At 42.0% G+C, this 23,301-nt stretch overlaps 1 protein-coding gene across 1 annotated transcript in view; it reads left to right on the top strand.

Annotated features, from left to right (window-relative positions):
* Positions 1 to 23,301, top strand: part of Rnf169 (ring finger protein 169) — a 63,392-nt gene that overhangs the window by 27,018 nt on the left and 13,073 nt on the right. The window contains exons 2-3 of the mRNA XM_029537170.1: positions 2,602 to 2,675; positions 14,945 to 15,091. Coding sequence (XP_029393030.1) covers positions 2,602 to 2,675; positions 14,945 to 15,091 — 221 coding nt within the window. The remainder of the gene's footprint in view (positions 1 to 2,601; positions 2,676 to 14,944; positions 15,092 to 23,301) is intronic.

The following is a 23,301-nucleotide window of genomic DNA, read 5'->3' as shown; positions in this document are numbered from 1 at the left end:
TAAGCGGATATTAGCCCAGAAACTTAGAATACTGAAGATACATTATGCAAAACAGAAGAAAACCAAGAAGGATGACCACTGGGTGGATACTTCATTCCTCCTTAGAATAAGGAACAAAATACTCATGAAAGGATATAGGTACAGAGACAAAATTTAGAGCTAAGATGAAAGGATGGACTATCCAGAGACTACCCCATTCGGGAGTCCATCCCATCATCAGCCACCAAACCTAGATACTAATGCTCATGCCAGCAAGATTCTGCTGAAGGGACCCTGATATTGCGGACTCTTGTGAGGCTATGCCAGTGCCTGGCAAACACCGAAGTTGATGCTCACAGCCAGCTATTGGATGGAACACAGGGTCCCCAATGGAGGAGCTAGAGAAAGTACCCAAGGACCTGAAGGGGGCTGCAACCCTGTAGGTGGAACAACAATATGAACTAACCAGTACCCCCTGAGCTTGTGTCTCTAGCTGCATATGTAGCAGAAGATGGCCTAATCGGCCATCACTGGGAAGAGAGGCCCCTTGGTCTTGCAAACTTTATATGACCCAGCACAAGGGAAGGCCTGGGCCAAGTAGTGGGAGTGGGTGGGTAGGGGAGCAGGGGTGGGGGGAGGGTATAGGGAACTTTCGGGATAGCATTTGAAATGTAAATAAAGAAAATAATAATAATAAAAAAATAGAAAAAAACTTTCTCTTTTTCTTCTTTTGCTTTTATCAGCTCCTGGTGTACTGTTTATTTCAGATTACTTTATGAAAAAATACAAGCAGCCAAAGTAATAAAAAGCAGAAATCTACACTTCTGAATTTAATTAAAAAAGGAATTTAATGAGAAAGAATATTGGATAACAGTTGGCAGTTGTATAGCTAGAAAGCTCAACTTGGAAATGACAGCTGGTGTTAAAGAAGAAAGACTTTATAGTATGGATTCTTTGAAATTGTGTGAAATGCCTTTGTAATGTAGTATATTATAAATATTTTGGTTTTTTGTTTTGTTTTCTTTAATACACTTCATTAGGTGGACACACAATGTAAATATGATCAAATGTAATATTTTATTGTATTTTCACTAACTTTTTTGTTTACTCAATGTTTATTTGCTTTTAAGTAGAATGTGCTTTGGGATGTGGTAGAGCTAGTCATCGGGACAGAAGTGGGTGAAGGTGACAGATTGTCTTCCACACTGAGCATGGAGCGTCTTTTCAGTGCGTGGGAGAACTTTGAGCCCTGTTTCTGAATCTGTATCAGGGCCACTGTTTTTAGTTTCTTCTTTATTCTTTAGTGTACTTTCTTGAAAATATTTGAGACAACTGAAGAAGAACAAACGTCTTTTAAGGAACTTAGTTTTTATAAAGCCAACACTGGGAGGTTAAAGTTACCAATAAATTATAAAATTGTTACCATAGTTAGAGCACTAAATATCATGAGGATATAAACTATTGTCATATTTACAGAAATAAAGTGTATACTCCTCCACCCTTTTTAAATATAGGTTCTTGCTCTGTAGTCCGGGCTGTTAATGAATTTATGACAATTCTGCTTTTGGCTCCTGAGTACAGGGATTATAGGATTGTATTGACATATGTGGCTTTTTGGTTTTTATAAGACTTACCTTTTACTCCTGTTCTAAGTTTTATTTTTATTGTCCATTTGCATAACAGCCTTGTACTTTATGTGCCTTATAGACCTCAGTCTTTGATTTACAAATAGAGGATAGAAAGAGAGAAGATAGAACTTTAGATGGAAAATCAAATTGTAATGTACATGGTTCCTGTTTTGTGGTTAATTAGTCAGGGGTTGAGCTGTGTAGTGATTTTGAAGATGACCAATTAATGGAGCCCCTTGAAGGACGTAATTGCTTTCTTCGGTAGGCTCATGAGATCCACTAAGGGCTTGGAGGTCTAAATAAAGTAGGTTATATGCTGAAAAATGCACCTGCGCGCGCATGTGATATGTGACATAGGGCTTAAATGCAATTTTCTTTGTGGTTTTTGGCATGTTTATCAATGAACCCTTTCCTGACCACTCTGTATAAAACAGACTTTTCTTTCCACCCTACATTAATTTCCTTCTGATAGCATTTACTACCACTACTCAGAATATATTTTCACTTGTTTCCTTCTTGTCTGCTCTTCCACACAATTGTAATTCCATGGCACAAGGACTGTATTTCTTTATATTCTATAGCTTAATACAGTCCTGATTTATAACCTTTAATAAGTATTGATTAAATGAATATTCAAATTAAGATAACCATAAGCAGGCATGAAAGCACATGCCTTTAATTCTAGCTCTTGGAAGGCAGAGGCAAGCAGATCTCTGTGTGTTAAAGCCACCCTGGTCTACAATAGTGAGTTCCAGTATAGCCAGGGCTACACGATGAAACACTGTGTTTAAGGGTTTCTGAGTTCGAGGCCAGCCTGGTGTGAGTTCCTGGACAGCCACAGCTATACAGAGAAACCTTGTCTCGAACCCCCCCGCCCCCCCAAAAAAAGAACCATAATTTTTTATGCAGGTTGTAACATGGCTGTCAGCGGTTGGATACTGTAAAGATCCCTTCCTACAAAACTGAATTTACAAGTATTTTCCCTTTCTTCCAGAGTTTATATTCAGAACGCCAATCAAGTTAAGCAAGCCTGGAGAGCTCGGTGAGGACTATGGATGCCTGCGGAAGGTACATACATGCTAGCATGACACTTATTTTCTTACAGTTAATTGAAATATTGGCATTCAAGAATGCTTATCTTTAATTCTTTGGGTCTTTAAAAATTTATGACTCATAGCCTGTCTTTCTTCATACTATTTTATAACAGTCTGGATAGATTTAAAGCTACACTAGAAGTAAACGTAGCTAAGAACCTTTGAGCTGCCTTGTCACAGGTGAAGTGTAGCTTTTAGGGGCTATCACACAATCAAGAAAGCTGTGCTCCACACTCAGAACAGCCCTTGCTAATAATTGCTTTGTGTAATTTTTCCTTCCAGACACTCTAGTGCTGCTGTTATTTTTATGCTTTTTTATTAAGTACTCCAGGAGCATTGTTATGGAGGACATAGGGCATTTTGAATAATCTCTTAATTATAAAATATTTACTACTGAGAAAGCTTTTAAGTATGTAATCATATTTTTTTTTTCAATTATTGGAGATTGAAACTCGGGCATGATGACTATACTCTGCCAATGAGGTCCAGCTCAAGTCTATAACTGTTACCTTTTTTCCCTTTAATTTCAAACTAATTGTCTGAGACTGGCCTGTAGACATTTGATGTCAAACAAGCATCCCTGGTCCACTCCTGTACCACTGCTCTCTCAGGCTTATAAGCAATTAGGTGATAATTTTGCATGTGGGCATTGCCTTTATAAAGGTAAATGCTGTACTTAATCAGATTCAGGCGTTGGTCTAGGATAGAGGCAAGCTGCAGTGATGCCTCTCTCATGGAGATCAATGCCTAGAAGAAGCAGCTGAGAGCGTGGAGGGACAGTCACTCCTGGTGGCAAGGGCACGGCTGCAGGTGACCCTGTGGTAACAGGCGAAGGCCTGTGGTGACAGAAGGGCAGGTGCTTGCTCATTTTTCTACAAGTGAGACACATAGTGAGGCTGGGTAAGCACCACAGCAGCTTACTTCTTCCAAGTAGGTACACGCATGTGCACACAGAATCTTCAGTGTAAACGAGATGATATGTTTTTCTTACTCGGATGGTTATTGAGCACCTGGTATGAGTCATGGGGGATATTCATCAGAATTTCAAATTCTGATGTCACAGACCCCTCCTGGTAGAGAGCCTGGGAAATACTGCATTTTAGCAGGTGTGCTAGCTTCCTGTGTACAAAGAGGATTTCCTTAGGAAGAAAGAGAGCATGGTTACTGGCTGGGAGCTTGCAGTATCTGCCTCATAAAATGGAAATAAGACCAATTAGGATACTTTTTGGAGTAAGCAATGTTAAATTGAACCACAGTTAAACTTTTGCTAAAAGTTTGGTGGAAAGGATATAGTAAATTCAAAGATGTGTCCAAGGAAGTTATTAGAGTTGCATATTATTGTTTTGATTTTGAAATGTAAGTCTTCAGCCTCCCAGGAAGGTGAAATTATAGGTATGTGGCACTGTGCCCAACTAGTTATGGCTTTGGGTCATAAATCTAGGTTTATTTAAAAAAGAGCAGTGAAAAAAATAATGAGCTGTCAGTTTTGGTGTCAAGAAAGGATTTCAGAAGTTAAGGTTACTAGAGTAGGGTAAAGTTGAATAGCTAGGGCGTGGTGGTCTAAATGTGAGAGGTAGGCTTAGAGGGAAAGTGATTCCAGAACCCTTTCTCTCCTCTCCTCTCCCCTCCCCTCCCCTCCCTACTCTCTCCTCCCCTACTCTCCTCTCTCCCTCCCCTTCCTTCCCTTCCCTCACTCTCTCTCCTCCTCTCCTTGTGTATGTGTGTTATATTGTGCCTGTGTGGGGGTGTGTGGGTGTGAATGTAGGTGCTTCAGAGACCAGACTTGAGAGGCATCCTAGTTCCTGGGACAGTGTCAACGGCAGCTGTGATCCTTTGACATGCATGGGTTCTGGGAACTGAACTTGGGTCTTCTGCAAGAACAAGTGCTCTTAACTGTTGAGCTAACTCTGGTCTCTGAAGCTATATTTTAAAATCCTCTCCTCATTCTGCTTTGAACTATAAAATAGAACCTATTTTACTGAAACTTGAACATTTCACTTAATCTACTTGGCTATATACACATTTTACCTTGATTTGAACTAGCCTTTCTCTTATTTATTTTCTGTTTGTTTACTTATGTTACAAAACACTTGTAGCAACCTAGAGAGTTTAAAACATGTTCTGTCACATCACAGAAGAAGCAGGTTGTTGACCTATTTTAAAATGATTTTCCTATAGAATTTATGAGTATAGGTGCTCACCAAATGTTTATTCAGTTTTTGATTATATAATCTTAAAGCTCTTTCTTTATGAACAATGATTTATGTAGCAGTGTCCTTGGTTCATGATAGGACCGAGTGCGTTTTGAGATTCCCGGTGCTCTTATGTCTGTTTATCTGCTGGTTTTTCTGACGTGTTCGTGCTCTCTCTAGAGACAGAAATCGGTGCAGGGCTTTATGTACTTAAGGACAGGCAAATGCTTGGTAGACGCTCAAACTCGAAGAATGTTCGATAAGGTTGTGGTCTCCTTTTTGAAGTAATGTACTTTTTGGAGAAAATAACATACATAAATTCAGAGTATGATCAAATTTAGAGTAACAATTTATTAAGGGTATTTCTGAAATGTGCTGTTTTGCCTTGCTATTTTCATATTTATGAGACACGTTCAATAGTTTTAAAGCTATTATACTACTATAATTATTTTATAGCTTAGAAAATAGTTTAAATAAAATCATTTCAAGGTTACTTGCAAAGCAAATAAAGAAATCTTCTAGCTGTAACTATTAAGCCCCTAGTACAAACAAAATACATTATTAAATTGTCTGCTTAATTATGCTTTTAATAATTTAGGATAGCTTTATTTTTTCCATTTGTGAAAGGCAGCGGAGTTGTATAAGTCTTTAAATGGTGAAAAACATTAAAACTTCTTTTAAAAATGATTTTTATGTATATGAATATATCTGTGTTTACATGTTGGTGCCAAAAGAGGCCAGAAGAGACTGTCAGATCATCCTGGGAATGAAGTAAACAGAGCTGTTGGCTATAACCTGGGCCCTCTGAAAGAGCAGCCAGCACTCTTAACTGCTGAACCATCTCTTCTGTCTGGTGAAAACCATTTTTAAAAAATCAGGTTATGAAAAAGGATAAAAGACAAGGGAAGTCAGCAGTAGGCAGGACACCTGGCAATCATGTTTAAATGTTGTTTACAGCAGCTGGGCACAGTTGTACTTGCCTGTCTCCCCAGGATTCGAGTGACTGAGATAGATCTCAAGTTGAGGCCAGTTCATACTACACAGTGAGAGAATGCTGACCAGGGCTGAGGAGTAAGACCAAAGCCAAACCGTGTTTACTATAGATGTGTAGATACTGTATACAGATCAATCTGAAAGAGAACCCAGGGTCAACTCCAAGCCCCCATATGGCAGCTCACAACCTTTTGTAACTCCATTCCAGGGAATCCAGTGCCCCTTCTGGCCTCTGCCAGCACCACACTCAGATGGTACACATACATACGTACATACGTACATACATACATACATACATACAGGCAAAACACTCATACACATGAAAATAAAGGTTTAAAACAAATGATGTTCGACTTTTTTGCCCTTCTGATGGTGGCAAGTGCTCTACCACTGAACTGTCACTGCCCCTCCAACATTTTCAGTCGCCGTGTAGAAAACGTTAGTGCCAGTGTTATCCTGAATGTCAAGACCAAAAGTCAGAAATAACTTTTAAAAAAACTTTTTTTTATTAGGTATTTTCTTTATTTACATTTCAAATGTTATCCCCTTTCCTAGTTTTCTCTCTGAAAATCCCCTATCCCCTCCCCACTTGCCCTGCTCCCCAACCCACCCACTTCCCCTTCCTGGCCTTGCCAGTCCCCTGTACTAGGGCATATGATCTTTGCAAGACCAAGGACCTCTCCTCACATTGATGACCAACTAGACCATCCTCTGCTACATTTGCAGCTAGAACCATGAGTCCAACCATGTGTTTTCTTTGATTGGTGGTTTAGTACTCCATTTAGCTCCCCAGGGAGCTCTGGGGATACTGGTTAGCTCATAATGCTGCTCCTCCTAGAGGGCTGCAATTCAGCTCCTTGGGTTCTTTCTCTAACTTCTTCGTTGGGGACCCTGTGCTCCATCCAATGATGGCTATGAGCATCCACTTCTGTATTTGCCAGCCACTGGCAGAGCCTCTCAGGAAACAACTATATCAGGCTCCTGTCAGCAAAATCTTTCTGGCATATGCAATAGTGTCTTGGTTTGGTGGCTGTTTATGGGATGGATCTCCAGGTGGGGGCAGTCTCAGGTTGGTCATTCCTTCAGTCTCTGCTCCACACTTTGTCTCTAACTCACACTTTGTAACTAACTCCTTCCATGGATATTTTGTTCCCCCTTTTAAGAAGGATCGAAGTATCCACACTTTGGTCTTCCTTATTCTTGAGTTTCATGTGTTTTGCAAATTGTATCTGGTATTCTGAGCTAATATCCACTTATCAGTTAATGCATATCATGTGTGTTCTTTGGTGACTGGGTTACCTCACTCAAGATGATATCCTCCAGATCCACCCATTTATCTAAGAATTTCATAAATTGATTGTTTTTAATAGCTGCATAGTACTCCATTGTGTGAATGTACCACATTTTCTGTATCCATTCCTCTGTTGAGGGACATCTGGGTTCTTCCCAGCTTCTGGCTATTAGAAATAAGTTGGACTCCAGAAAACCAAATGACCCTATTAAGAAATGGGGTACAGAGCTAAACAAAGAGTTCTCAACTGAGGAATATTGAATGGCTGAGAAGCACCTAAAAAAATGTTCAACATCCTTAGTCATCAGGGAAATGCAAATCAAAGCAACCCTGAGATTCCACCTCACACCAGTCAGAATGGCTAAGATCAAAAATTCAGGGGACAGCAGATGCTGGTGAGGGGGTATGGAGAAAGAGGAACACTCCTCCATTGCTGGTTGCATTGCAAGCTTGTACAACCACTCTGGAAATCAGTTTGGTGGTTCCTCAGAAAATTGGACATAGTTCTACCAGAAGATCCAGCAATACCACTCCTGGGCATATACCCAGAAGATGCTCCAACATGTAATAAGGACACATGCTCCACTATGTTCATAGCAGCCTTATTTATAATAGCCAGAAATAACTTTTAAAAATGAATTTTAAAATATTCTACAAAAATTTATTTTTATCTTTTATTACTTTTTTTTTTTTTTTTTTTTTTTCGAGACAGGGTTTCTCTGTTTAGCCCTGGCTGTCCTGGAACTCACTTTGTAGACCAGGCTGGCCTTGAACTCAGAAATCTGCCTGCCTCTGCCTCCCGAGTACTGGGATTAAAGGCGTGCGCCACCACGCCCGGCCCCTTTTATTACTTTTTTATAGAGTTATTTTTACTTGTGTGTGTGTGTGTGTGTGTGTGTGTGTGTGTGTGTGTGTGTGTGTGTTTGTATATCTGCCATATGTGTGTGGGTGCCCATGGAAGCCCAAAAGGGAGTTGGCACCCTGGAGCTGGCTGGCATTATATACAATTATGAGCCACCTGATGTGGGAACTGAACCAGGGTCCTTTTAGGAAAGCAATGAGGGCTGAGCCATCTTTGTAGCCCTTTTGTGGGGGATATTTCAGAACAGGTTTCTCTGTGTAGCCCTGGCTGTCCTGGAACTCACTCTGTAGACCAGGCTGGCCTCAAACTCAGAGGTCCGCCTGCTTCTGCTTCCCAAGTGCTGGGCACTACAACTGCCCAGTTTATGGCCCTTTTCCAGCCTGGTCTACAGAGAGAGTTATAGGACAGCCAAGGCTACATGTAGGGAAACCTTGTCTCAAGAAACCCAACAACCAACTAACAACCAAACAAACAAACAAAAACACTAAAACAAAACTATTTTTAAAATACATTCAAAATTTTCACTTTAAAAAAAACAAAAATAAAACAAAACAACAACAACAACAAAAACAGGGCCTCTCTGTCTATCTGTGGTTGTCCTGGAACTTAATCTGTAGACCTGGCAGGCCTCACACTTGGGAACTCTACCTGCCTCTGGGTCTGAATGCTGGGATTGAAAGTGGGCACCATCACGCCTGGCTCACTTACTCTTTTTTATAATTAAAAATCTACTTGTTTATCTTAGGCTTTTAAAAATGCAGATATTTATCAAGTGATATGCATTGTACAGTTAATACTAATCTAAACCAAGAGGCAATATTGCAGAGCCAACTGCCCAACTTGAAATTCTACTTTTGCAACTTACTAATGGGTGAATTTAGGCAAACTACATAATCTTTGTATGTCTTAGTTTCCTAGTCATTAAAATGAATACCATATTCCCTAGCTTACCCTTATTATGAAATACTGCTGGCACTTGTAAATTAATATATAATTATCAATTATTCTTATTAGTATTAAAAAAATGAGCACATAGTGAGTGACCCTCTCGGTTTTTGCATGGGTAAGAAATGGAAGACTGAAAAGTTGTAGTTAGAAATGAAGAGCTAGTGCAGCACAGCCCAGGTAGCTGGAGAGCAGGGGCCGCGCAGCCTGGGTAGACAGTCTCCCCTAGACTGTGATGCTAAGAATCTTTTCCTATGTTTCTTATCTTCTGGATGTTACATTACATCCATTAGCCTCGAACTCAGAGATCCTTCTGCCTCTGGTGATTGTGCTATTAAAGGCAAGCACCATCACCACCCAGTTACCTGTTAGAATTTTGATTAGGACTGCATTAAATTGCATTAATCTAATTGAACCTTTAGACCCATCAATTTCTATTGATTTCTTATTTTCTCAAAGTAGTGCTAGTGGTTCTCAGCTTATACCTTAGGTAGGGTTTGGGGTTTGGGGGCGGGGGAGATTGAGAAAGGAGAGAAAAGAGAAAGGGACGGAGGGAGAGAAGACAAAGCTGACTCTCCTTATAAGGGCATCAGTGCCATCAGGAGTTCTACCCCATGGTCTCATGTTACTCTAGAGGCTAAAATCTCAAATACAAATTTGGGGATGGGAAGGCACAAGCATACAGTCCCTGTCAAGAGTCAGCTGCTGTCACTAACGTCATTTAATGGTCAAAGATAGTCTTTGAACAACTGTGAAGCAGACTCAACAGCTCATGAATAAGTAAGTAAGAGTGGATGCTATATATAAAAAGTGCCTTTAAAAGTTAGTGTAAAGCTGGACGATGTGGCGCACACTTTAATCCCAGAACTCAAGAGGCAGAGGCAGGTAAGTCTCTGTGAATTCAAAGCTAGCCTGGTCTACATAGTGAGCTCCAGGACAGCCAGGGATACATAGTGAGAGTCTGTCTCAAACAAAACCAAACCAAACCAACAAAAAGTGTAAAACTAAAGTGCAAGAAGGAAACAGTAAGGTCTTGATCTTAGACTAGACAGCCAGGGGTTTTATAGAAAGGATAACAATGTTTCCAACTTTCTAATAGACGAAAATACCAATATGTAATAACAAACTCAGTTATATGGATAAACTCATCAGACAGGATGCTATTAAGAAAATACCTCCACAATATTGTAGGCAAGCCCATGGGGATTTTCTAAATTAATGACTGACAGGGGAAGGGGTTAGCCCATGGTGGGTATTTCTATCCCTGGGTTATGGTCCTGGGTTCTGTAAGAAAGCAGGCTGAGCAAGCCCTGATGAGTGATCAGCTCGTGCCTTCAGGTTGCCGCCCTGCTCAGGTTCCTGCTCGTACTACTTTTCATGGAGCTGTGAGTGAAATAAGCCCTCTCCTCCACAAGTCTCCTCCACAAGGTGCTTTTGCTCATGGTGCTTCATCACAGCAATAGTAACCCTAAGACAACCAATATATTGATATTGTCAAAATGTAAAAACAAACAAAACCCACAAACTTTGCTCTTTAAATCTGTCATTTAAGACATAAAAAGGCAAAGCAAAGGTTAGGAGAAAATATTCTCAAAATGTGTATGTAACAATGAACTTGTATCCAGAATATATATAAAAATTATTGTACTTGCTAATAAGGTAGTAAGTAAATAAATAAAATTATAAAAGAGCAAAAGGTTTGAACAGTCATTTCATGAAATAACATAGCCTGTTAAGGACATGAAGACAGTGTCATGAGCCATCAGAGAAATACTAGTTAAAACCACAGAGACAACACCTTACATCCTCTCCCATGGCTGAAAAGACAGCAGCTCCAAGATGTTAGAAAGAATGTGAACACAGAATTCTAATCTCTCAGAGCCCTGCCTCCAAATACCACTAATATGCAAATATGAGGGTTACATTTTGAACACATAGACTTTTTGTTTTGTTTTTGTTTTTGTTTTTTTATTTATTATATGTAAGTACACTGTAGCTGTCTTCAGACACACCAGAAGAGGGCGTCAGATCTCATTATGGATGGTTGTGAGCCACCATATGGTTGCTGGGATTTGAACTCAGGACCTTTAGAAGAGCAGTCAGTGCTCTTACCCGCTGAGCCATCTCACCAGCCCGAACACATAGACTTTTAATGAACATATGTAAGCTGTAACAGAGAAATGTATGCAGACACATGTATGTGTATATTTTATCCTGACAGTCCTCATCTCCAAAAACTATAAGTAACTCTTATTAGAAAGGCAAAGATGTGACGTGCCTAACCATGCCAGAAAGAGGATGTACAAATAATGAGCTTAGGAAAGTGCTCTGCAGGCCTGGCTCTCAAAGTTGTAGTGCAGTACCAGCCCACAGGATGGCAAAAATAGAGCACTGAGTGGTGGAGAATCTGGGAGCGACTGTTGTCCTCCTGGCAGGAGGGAGGAGCTGCAGGTGGGAGTGGAGTGTAGTCTGTACAGTGAGCTTGAGAAGCTGGCCACATGCCCACGTCAGATGACTCACGGGTTCTTCGAGTCTGTTCTGTGGTATGCATATCCCTAGGTAAGTCGTCAAGAATACCAGCTTATTTTTAAATAGCCTCCAGGTATCTATGAATAATAGATGGTCAGATGGTTTTAAAATCGAGCAATAGGAAACAAAGAGCAAGATGAGAAACTGCACATAGCTCAGTTTCCTGGAATGGTGAAGGAAGGATGGCAGTCAAAAACCAGAATACTCTGTGTTCGTAAGTCAAAGCTAGGCCAGATACAGTGGCACATGCCTATTCTCCCAGCATTTGAGAAACTGAGGCAGCAGGCTGGGGAGTTCAAGGCCAGCTCAGGCTCTAAGTGAGATGATCCCCTAAGCCTCGAGAAGATAAAATGATTTTATTGTAAAGTGTCAAAGACTGTTACTTTTGAGCAAGATGTTGGTCCGGGCACAGGTAGAGGTTGGGGTTTTCATAGACACTTGTAAGTACAGCTAGTTTACTAGCGCTCTACCCATGGTCTCATGTTACTCTAGAGGCTAAAGTCTCAAATACAGCTCAGGGGGCCTCTTGTGCTCACCTCTTCAACACCACTTTACAGCCATACATGCAAATGAAGATCTGAGCAGGGTAAGTCCTGTGGGGGCAGTTTGTAGCTTCCATGTGCTACCCCAAGCTCTTAGATCCTCCCCCGCAGCCTCAGGTGTGAGCGAAACATGGGCAGGGGTAGAGATGTAATGGACACAGAGGCCAAGTTCGTTAGCTCAATGCCTGGCACACAGTTAGCAAATGTAATTATGGTGATGCTAAAGCCTGATCTCGTGTTTCCTCTGTATCCCATGAAAAATACGATGCCCAGCTGTGTGTTGTTTGTGGTTGGTCTCTAAACAAGAATCTCTGAGACGGGCTGTGAGCACTGACTTCCGTCTTGGTTCCTGTCTGTGGATTTGCTCTTCTTCCTGTATGGTCTCATTTGAATTGGGTGGAGCTGGGAGTCCACTTCACTGCAGTGTAAGTGGTATTTCCTGCTGGTATATAACTGCTTGAAGTAGGGTTAGTGACTTAGAGACTAGTTCAGGCTACAGGAGTCAGACCTATAGAAATGGGAAGAATAAAACCAGGCTCTATTGTTTTGTTTTTGTTGCTATGGGTTATTATTATTATTTAAATCTAGAGACAACCGCCTGTCAGAAGTATGATTTTTAACTAAGTGTAATGGTACAAGGCTGTAATGCCAGCACTTGGGAAGCCAAGGGAGGAACACCCTGAGCTCAAGGCTAGCCTGTGCTACACAGGGAGACCTTTTGTTAGTGAGATGACTCAGTTTGTTAAGGCAGCTGCTGCCCAGCCTGACCATCTGAGTTCAGCCCCTGGGGCCCATACAGAAGGAAAGAACAAGCTCCCGCAACTGTCAGCAAGCGCATGCACCATGGCTTCCTGACTTGCACCTAGTCATCTGTGCAAACGTACACACAAGTAAATAATTCACTGACTAATTAATTAAAAACAGACCACACCTAACCTTAAAATAGTCTTGTTTCTTTAACGTTATCTTTTTAAAACTTACTAATTCTTTGTGAATTTTACATCATGCACTCCAATCCCAGTCCCTCCATATTTGCCTTCCACCCTTGCAACCTCTCAACCAAAAGGAAACAAAAACAAAAAACCCAAAACAACACCACCACAAAACCCTCACTGTGAAGCTGCAGCTTAACACAGTGTAGAATACAACTTTACCTGCCAGTGCTCATGCAGTGAGTCATTGGTCTGGTTCAAGGACTCTGGCTTCTGTTCCACAGTCAAGACTGGATTCACACTGGGACTCCTTGCAGATAGCCTGTTGTCGCCCTTTGTCATGGAGATCCTGCAGCTTTGGTTCTGCAGAACTGGATCTTTCACATACTCTAGCAGCTCCTAGATGGGTCAGCTCAAAGCCCTGGATCTAGGCCTGGGTGGTACTGAGCTGATGAACTTGTCAGCTTTCCTGTGCCGCCCAGGTGAGGGGTGGTGCCAGCTCTCCTGTGTGCCAGAGGTGGGGTCAGCTCAGCTCACCCCTTAGACATCAGCATGGCCTTGGGCAGTGGCTTCCACACGGCCTTTGGTGGTAACATGGGCCACAGACATTGACACAGACCACCACTGCAGCTGGGTCACCGACAGGGTACTCAGTGGCACAGGCCCAGACCTCACCACGTGCCTCAGGCTAATGTCAGGCTGTTCCTCATTGCTGTGGCATCTCCAGTTCTTCCTCTCTTCATAGTGTACAAGTGTACACTCCATCTCTCCATCACATCCTTGGTCATCGTAGTGGCAGCTATCCCCCTTGACTGTCTTCTGCCTATTCCGAGTGTAGGCGGCCTCTTAGCTTTATCTTCTTACAAGAAATGGAAACTGTAAGTAGCTTATCAGTAGCTGGGATATATATTATTCCATTTAAATTTATTAAAACTTTGAGCAGTAAAAAATGAAATGAAACTAGGCAGAATTGCTTGATACTCTGTAAGAGCACAGCAGGACCCTCTGTAGACCTTAGAATGCTCACAATCGTGGTTTTCTTAGAGCAGGACCCTCTGTGGACCTTAGAATACTCACAATCGTGGTTCTCTTAGAGCAGGACACTCTGTGAACCTGAGAATACTCACAATCGTGGTTTTCTTAGAGTAGGATGCAGAGGCCCCTATTTTGAGTTATATAAGTGATTAACCACTTGCCTAATATCATTCAGGTTTTTATTAAAAGTGCTCTGCTAGTTGCATAATGCAACACTGCCTTTCCCAAATGAGGAGATGTATATCTGTGCTGTAGATTTCTATGTAGGCCTTGTGTATTTGTTGGCCTATCCTGTGACCATAAGATATGAACACAGCATACAGGATGCTGGACCTGGGGAGAGTCGCTGCTGTTGCTAATAGACACAGCCAGCTCGTCACAGGCTTTGTGGCTGCTCCTGCCTCTGGCCTAGTACAGTTATATGTAACTTCAGCAGTAAAAATTTGTTAGGTTTAAGTTTTAATTTTTCCTATGTGAGTAAATCTAGTTATATAGCTAGTTTTTATGGTTTTGTGTTGCTTAAGAATACACAACAGTTTGATCCTGTTCTGTTTCCCTAGAGCAGTGGTTCCCAACACAGTTTGGGGTTTAAATGACTCTTTTACAGGGGTCACATATCAGATAGCCTGCATATTAGATTTACATTCCCATTCATAAGAATAGCAAATTTACAGTTATGAAGTAGCAATGAAATAATTTTATGTTTGGGGTCACCACAACATGAGGAACTTCTTTAAAGGGTCACAACATTAGAAAAGTTGAGTACCACTGAGCTGGGGCCAAGTAAAAGCAGATTTACTTAACAGTCAGGGTGGCCATGTCTAATAAGAGAGTCACCCTGGAGACTGCCACTTGATCTGGTCTGTAAAGATGTTTTTAAATCGAGGATTCCCTAAAACTCTGTGTGGTTTGTGTTTTTCAGCTGAGAGGGGAGAAGTTACAGGAAGAAAAAGCTTGTGATGATCAGATACACAAGCTACTGCAGGAGGATTCCGAAGTCGGGAAGAGGAAGACTGATGAACAGAAAAAAAGGGACGAGCCAGCGGGGCTGAAAACAAGTCTGGAGCAGGTCAGTGGGTCACACACATCTGGTGGACATTGTCTGGAGTGGGTCACGCACGTCTGTGTTGATATTGTCTGGAGCAGGTCAGTGGGTCACGCACGTCTGGGTGGACATTATCAGGAGCAGGTCAGTGGGTCACGCATGTCTGGTAGACATTGTCTGGAGCAGGTCAGTGGGTCACATACGTCTGGGTGGACATTGTCTGGAGCAGGTCAGTGGGTCACACACGTCTCGGTGGACATTGTCTGGAGCAGGTCAGTGGGTCACACACGTCTCGGTGGACATTGTCTGGAGCAGGTCAGTGGGTCACATCTGGTGGACATTGTCTGGAGCAGGTCAGTGGGTCACACACGTCTCGGTGGACATTGTCAGGAGCAGGTCAGTGGGTCACATCTGGTGGCCATTGTCTGGAGCAGGTCAGTGGGTCACATCTGGTGGCCATTGTCTGGAGCAGGTCAGTGGGTCACGCACATCTGGTGGCCATTGTCTGGAGCAGGTCAGTGGGTCACATCTGGTGGACATCTGCCTCAGAGAGCCCTGCCTTGCAGACCATGGCACCAGGAATACTCACTGACTGTGCAGCCTAAGAGCAGTGCACCGCTGTCCATCCACGTAGAGATGGAGGAAGTAATTTTGAATGGGACAGTGGAATCTGTGGAAAGATTAAGGGACCCGAAGAAAGACTGAGTGTTCCCGCCCGCAGAAACACTCCGGTCTAGGTCCGTACTGAAGGGCGGGAATATCCTAAAAGGGAATAGGCTGCAAAAGGAAAATGGAAGCCTTGACAATGAACACTGACCAAGGCTCGATTTTTAATAACCGGACTCTGCTTAAGTACATGGAAAGATTCCCAGCCCACCCTTGAGTCTCTTTGAAATTGGCGGCGGTGGTCTGATCATAGGTGGGTCCAAGGGATAGTGGGCGGTCCGAGGGATCGTAGGTGGTCCGAGGATGCTGCATTCTGGGAGATCTGGGGAGGTCCTCTCCGTAGCAATTCTCTGGTGGCCCTATGCGCCTGTAGGGGGCGCAATATAATGTTTAGAGGGAGAGTGATTAGTGGAGGTGGGAGACCCCAACAAAAGACGAGTAAGAACAGGTTGGGATACTGTGCTGTGTGTGATGAGGTTTGTATGTATACCATCAGGTTGACATATGTGCTGGTTTTTGACATTAGCGATGTACACCTTAATATCCTCAATTAGATTTTTTTTAAAGTGTGTATTTTACTTTCCTTTATCCTCTGCAATCCCTTACGCAGAACAATGCTCAGATACAAGCATGTCCCCAGTGTTAGATGGATAGTCTAAACTTAACTAATTAGGCATATGACTGGGCCACATCTTGCCTGAACATTTTTCATTACTTATGTTTTATTATTTCTTAGAATGTGTGCAAGCACATACATATGCCGACACACATGTGGCAGTCAAAAGCCAAACTTTGAGAGTTGGTTTTCTCTTTCCATCGTGTGGGTCCTGGGGATTGAAATCAGGTGGTCAGGTACCTTCACCCTCCAACTCAGCTCACTAGTCCAAGAAAGGACTTTTTAAAAATATAATTGTATTCATATAGAAAATAACAGCTTAATATCAATTCTAATCACAACAATTTGGACATCTAATGCTTGCTGTATGTATTTTGAGTCGTGTATTTTCAGCATTTTTATGTAGCCTTCTTAACACTTCAAGTTATTTTTTAAATGGGTCAAAATTAATGAAGCCTTAACATAAATGGAGATAGGAAATATAAGCGAGTAGGAAGAGGGGGCTGGCGACATGGCTGCTTTGCAGAGGACCTGGGTTTGATTCCCGCCACCCACAGGGGCGCTTACAGCCTCCATCTCCCGGGATCTGATGCCCTTTTCTGACTTCCATGGGGATCAGGCACACATGTGGGGAACATGCAGGCCAAATATTCATACAATAAGAATGAATAACATATATTTTATATGTTTATATATTTTGCATTTTTATGTTATAAGCATATACATACATATTTATACACAGATAGAAAAAAATAATAGGTTAAAAAAGACAAAACAAAAAACCTCAATAACTCTGTGAAACCAGCCCTGCACCTAACTGCACTCTAGCCAGGTTTCCTCCTGTTCATCCTTTTGGCTTAGTTTGTATAAAAGACATGTTTCCTGAGCTTAAAAAACAGAAAATTTTAAGGGTGTCTTGGGTCAGTGTATTTGTTGACTCCATATGCAGGTGACATGATTCTGGTTATAGTATTGATCATCATTAGTTATTATTAAAAATAGCCATTTGGAAACAGCATGGTGGCACACATCTGTAATCTCAGCACTTGGGAGAACAGCAGGAGGGCTGCAGTTAAGCTACCTAGACACTGTAGTGAGTTCTAGGGCTACTCGGGTTATGTATATAGTGAGGCTCTTCCTCCAAACAATAAAAATAAACCAAAGGCACTTGGATTTCATAAGTTTTCAGTCCTATAAAAGATTCCATTTAACAAGCACAGAATGCTGTGTGCTCTTTGTGCTGTATACTCCAGGAACTTTCAAAGGCAAAGAACAGCTGCTGGGAAGGATCAGTATCAGCTTAGGTGGCAGCAGGACATGGGGTGGTTTGACGGCAGCCCTGGCTCTGGGCTGCAGTCTCTGAAAGAGCTTTGCCTCTTCCCATTTGTAATATGCTCAGGCAAACTGTCCAAAAGCCTCCAAGTGTTGGTCCTTGGGAGATGCCATTCCCTCCAGGAACTATATTAGAGAATACTGCTTCCTCCTTCTGGTCTGTGCCTGTTTACCTTGGGCACGAACTCTGCAGCCAGTCCCATAGTACCCAGAAGAGGCTCTAGCACACCCAGGACCTTAGGATCAGGGACACAACATCTGTTCCAAAACCACCAGGAATAACTGGGACCAGCAGGATCCAGGGATGCAGGAATCCCGCCCGAGACTCAAATGCCAGGAGCTCTAACACACCCAGGATCCCAGGATCTTGGTCATGCCAGGTTCTCAGGGTCCCAGAGGCAGCTTGAATCCCAGGAACTCTGACACACCCAGAATCTCAGGATCACAGGATCCCGAAATCACAGGATCACAAGGACAGCTGGACTCTGAGGAGTTCTGACACAACCAGGATTACAGGAAGGACAGGCTCCAGTCAGATATAGCGAGGGCAGGAGGCACTAGAGATAATCAGATGGCGGGAGGCAAGCATAAGAACGTAAGCAACAGAAACCAAGGTTACTTGGCATCATCAGAACCCAATTCTCCCACCATGGCAAGTCCTGAATACACCATCACACAGGAAAAGCAACACTCCGATCTAAAATCACATCTCATGACAATAATAGAGGACTTCAAGAAGGACATAAATAACTCCCTTAAAGAAATACAAGAGAACACAGGTAAACAGCTAAAAGCCCTCAAAGAGGAAACACAAAAATCCCTTAAAGAATTATAGGAAAACACAATCAAACAGGTGAAGGAAATGAATTAAAACCATTTAAGATCTAAAAATGGAAATAGAAACAATAAAGAAGCCACAACCCTGAAGATAGAAAACCTAGGAAAGAGATCAGGAGTCATAGATGCAAGCATCACTAACAGAATACAAGAGATAAAAGAGAGAATCTTGGGGGGCAGAAGATAACATAGAAAACATTGACACAACAGTCACAGAAAATGCAAAATGCAAAAAAGCTCCTAACCCAAAACATCCAGGAAATCAGGACACAATGAGAAGACCAAACATAAGGATAATAGATGTAGAAGAGAGCGAAGATTCCCAACTTAAAGGGCTAGTAAATATCTTTAACAACATTATAGAAGAAAACTTGGCGCACTCCTTTAATCCCAGCACTTGGGAGGCAGAGGCAGGCAGATTTCTGAGTTTGAGGCCAGCCTGGTCTACAAAGTGAGTTCCAGGACAGCCAGGCTACGCAGAGAAATCCTGTCTCAAGAAGAAGAAGAAAAAGAAGAAAACTTCCCTAATCTAAAGAAAGATGACCATGAACATACAAGAAGCCTCCAGAACTCCCAATAGACTGGACCAGAAAAGAAATTCCTCCCATCACATAATAATCAAAACACCAAATGCATTAAACAAAGAAATAAGGGAAAAAGCAGTAAGGGAAAAAGGTCAAGTAATATTTAAAGGCAGAGCTATCAGAATTATACCAGACTTCTCACCAGAGACTATGAAAGCTAGAAGATCCTGGGCAGATGTCATATAGAACCGAAGAGAACACAAATGCCAGTCCAAATTACTATACCCAGCAAAACTCTCAATTACCATAGACAGAGAAAACAAGATATTCCATGACAAAACAAATTTACACAGTATCTTTCCACAAATCCAGCCCTACAAAGGATAATAGATGGAAAACATCAACACAAAGAGGGAACTACACCCTAGAAAAAGCAAGAAAGTAATCTTTCAACAAATCTAAAAGATGCTAACCACACAAACATAATTCCACATCTAACAACAAAAATAACAGGAAGTAACAATCATTTTTCCTTAATATCTCTAAACATCAATGGATTCAATTCCCCAATAAAGTCATAGACTAACAGACTGGATATGTAAACAGGACCCAGCATCTTTCTGCATACAGGAAATGTACCTTAGTGACAGATACTACCTCAAGTAAAAGGTTAGAAAACAATTTTCCAAGCAAATGGTCCCAAGAAACAAGCTGGAGTAGACTTCTAATATAGAATAAAATTGACTTTCAACCAAAAGTTATCAAAAAGGATAAGGAAGGACACTTCGTACTGGTCAAAGGAAAAATCTACCAAGATGAACTCTCAATTCTGAAATCTATTAGTTTGGTGGTTCCTCAGAAAATTGGACATAGTACTACCTGAGGACTCAGCTATAACACTGTTGGGCATATACCCAGAAGATGCTCCAACATGTAGTAAGGACACATGCTCCACTCTGTTCATAGCAGCCTTATTTATAATAGCCAGGAGCTGGAAAGAACCCAGATGTCCTTCAATAGAGGAGTGGATACAGAAAATGTGGTACATTTACACAATGGAGTACTACTCAGCAATTAAAAACAATGAATTTATGAAATTCACAGGCAAATGGATAGAACTAGAAAATATTCTGAATGAGGTAACCCAGTTGCAAAAAAGCACATATGGTATGTACTCATTGATAAGTGGATGTTAGCCCAAAAGCTCCAAATAACCAAGATAAGATTCACAGACCACATGAAGTTTAAGAAGGAAGACCAAAGTGTGGGTGTTTTGGTCCTTCTTAGGAGGAGAACAAAATACTCACAGGAGCAAATATGGAGATGAAGTGTAGAGCAGAGACTGAAGGAAAGGCCACCCAGAGACTGTCCCACCTGGGGATTCATCCCATATACAGACATCAAACCCAGNCACTATTGTGGATGCCAAGAAGTGCATGCTGACAGGAGCCTGATATGGCTTTCTCTTGAGAGGCCCTGCCAGAGCCTGACAAATACAGAGACAGATACTCAGCCAACCATTGGACTGTGCTTGGGGTCCCCAGTAGAGGAGTTAGAGAAAGACTGAAGGAGTTGAAGGGGTTTGCAACCTCATAGGAAGAATGTCTTAGTCAGGGTTTCTATTCCTTCACAAACATCATGACCAAGAAGCAGTTGGGGAGGAAAGGGTTTATTCAGCTTACATTTTCACATTGCTGTTCACTGAAAGAAGTCAGGACTGGAACTCAAGCAGGTCAGGGAGCAGGAGCTGATGCAGAGGCCATGGAGGGATGTTTCTTTACTGGCTTGCTTCCCCTGGCTTGCTCAGCCTGCTCTCTTATAGAACCAAGACTGCCAGCCCAGAGATGGCACCACCCACAAGGGGACCACCCCCCTTGATCACTAATTGAGAAAATGTCTTACAGCTGGATCTCTTGGAGGCATTTCCCCAACTGAAGCTCCTTTCTCTGTGATAACTCCAGCCTGTGTCAAGTTGACACAAAACTAGCTAGTACAAAGAACAATAATATCAACCAACCAGACCCTCCCCAAACACCCCCCAGAGCTCCCAGGGACTAAGCCATCAACAAAGGAGTACACATAGCTCCATCTTCATACGTAGCAGAGGATGGCCTTGTCATGCATCAGTGGGAGGAGAGGTCCTTGGTAGATGTCCCAGTGTAGAGGAATTGAGGACAGAGAGTGGGAGTGGGTAGGTGCATGAGAAATACCCTCATAGAAGCAGGAGGAGGGAGAATGGGATAGAGGGTTTCTGGGATGGGGGGAAAACCAGGAAAGGTGATAACATTTGAAATGTAAATAAAGAAATATCCAAGAAAAAAAAAAGAAAGAAACCCCATCTTAGTAGAGAGGAAAAAAAAAAGTAAGAATACCACTTCCATTTCAAGGTTGAGAGTCACTGTAAGTTTTTGCTTCTGGCACTGTTCTCTTTGAAATAGAAAGTAGTTGCATCAGTGCAATTTACTTCTCTACAAGAACCGGCAAATACAGATTCTCAGATTCCTTTATTGGCAGTACAGGTTGATAACATTGTCAATGCAAAGCACAGTGAGTGAAATCTCTCGGGGTTTGGACTTTTGTGATCCCGTCCTTTTCTACCCTTCCTATTTCCTTTACATTTTTGAAGACTTTTAAATAACTTTAATAATTTTTAGATAGGCTGGGCAGTGGTGGCACACATCAATCCCAGCAGATGGGAGGCAGAGGCAGGTGGATCTCTCTGAGTGGAGGACCGCCTGGTCTACAGAGTGAGTTCCTGGACAATCAGGGCTGCACAGAGAAACCCTGTCTTAGAAAAAAAAAAAGTTTTTAGACTGATGAAGACTTGTGCTTTCAACTAGAAGAGACTGAAATCAGAAGACTGTAACTTCATGGTCTAATTGGGCCTCAGAATAAGTTCAAGGCTAGTTCCGGCAATTCATTGGGACTCTTAAAAAAAAAAAAAAAAAAAAGGCTGGTCAGAGGAGGAAAGGAGCCATTGACTAGCATGTGCTAGGGAAAAGCAAGTGTTTGGTCTTGGCCAAATGATTTCATTATATTAAAATTTGGACCCAAGAAAACCTGAAATTATATCAGGGGACAGCCAGTCATCGTATTAAGGTTGTGTCATGATGAGACTGCCATTACACTTTCCTGCCACCAAACCTCAGTGGCTCTACATTTCTTTGTGAACTAAATGAGAACTCTTCAGCCAGCACCCAGGTCTGTCCTTAAACATGATTCTAGCTAGTCTTTCCATCTCTAGGATGCTCTGCAGCTCTCAGAGGAGAGACGTTTCCTGCCAGCATACACACTCCACTTTTCTATGTCAGGCTCCTCTCAACAGCTTGCTGGTGGGAAGGTCACCATTTGTCTCCATGTCCCATTTAAAAGCTGTCACCTGCAAACTGGCAGAGACCCATCCTACTCTCCTCAGTTCACCCTTAGAACTTTGTGGCTTTTATGGGACTGTATACTCCCATTATAGAGTTTTATGTTTGCTTCTCTGAGATTGCTTGTTGACATGTGTCTGACCCAACTAAAAGCCTCCCACAATGTCTTGCCCATCACAAGTTTTTGATGCATGCTCATGAAATTATTAAACTCAGAACGAATTCTAGAAAGAGAGATTATGATATGTTGTTTTTAATAATAGAAATAAAATGGGCACAATGCTTAATTTGTTGTTTTATTATGGTACCATTACTCCAATAATGGTATGAATTGTTGGAAAGCAAAATTGTATAGCCAATAGTTATATTCAGGATTATAAACCAGAGGTGAAAGTTTAATTATCCTATGACCTAGAAATATTTCCTACAGACATTTTGGTGATTATCCTACTCAGATCTGTTTTCAAAGTACAGTGTACACACACACACACACANANAGAGAGAGAGAGAGAGAGAGAGAGAGAGAGAGAGAGAGAGAGAGAGATCTCCTGGAGAGACCTTCCTTAAATGCTGCTGTGATAAATTACTACAAGCCGAAGGCCAGGGGAAAGGAAGTGTGCTTTGAGGCTGTGTGAATGTTCATTGCCCAGATGTACTGGAGAAGGTGTGATGTAGATGAGCTCCTTCTGTGTTGTGATGGAGCCCTGCCCTCCAGTGGCCCAGCCCTGAAAGCACTTCATGTGCCCATGCTCTGTACCGGTCTAAGGACGCTTAGTGCCTTCGGTTTATATACATCCAAGGTGAAAGGTGAGTATTTCTCACCTCATGTTTCCAGGTGTTAGGCATGGAGAGGAGGGTACTTTTGTCTTTGTAGATATTTATTTGCAA

Source organism: Mus pahari, chromosome 1 (genome assembly GCF_900095145.1).
Source record: "Mus pahari chromosome 1, PAHARI_EIJ_v1.1, whole genome shotgun sequence".
NCBI classification, from domain to species: domain Eukaryota; kingdom Metazoa; phylum Chordata; class Mammalia; order Rodentia; family Muridae; genus Mus; species Mus pahari.
This window is presented reverse-complemented; position numbering and strand designations above follow the sequence as displayed.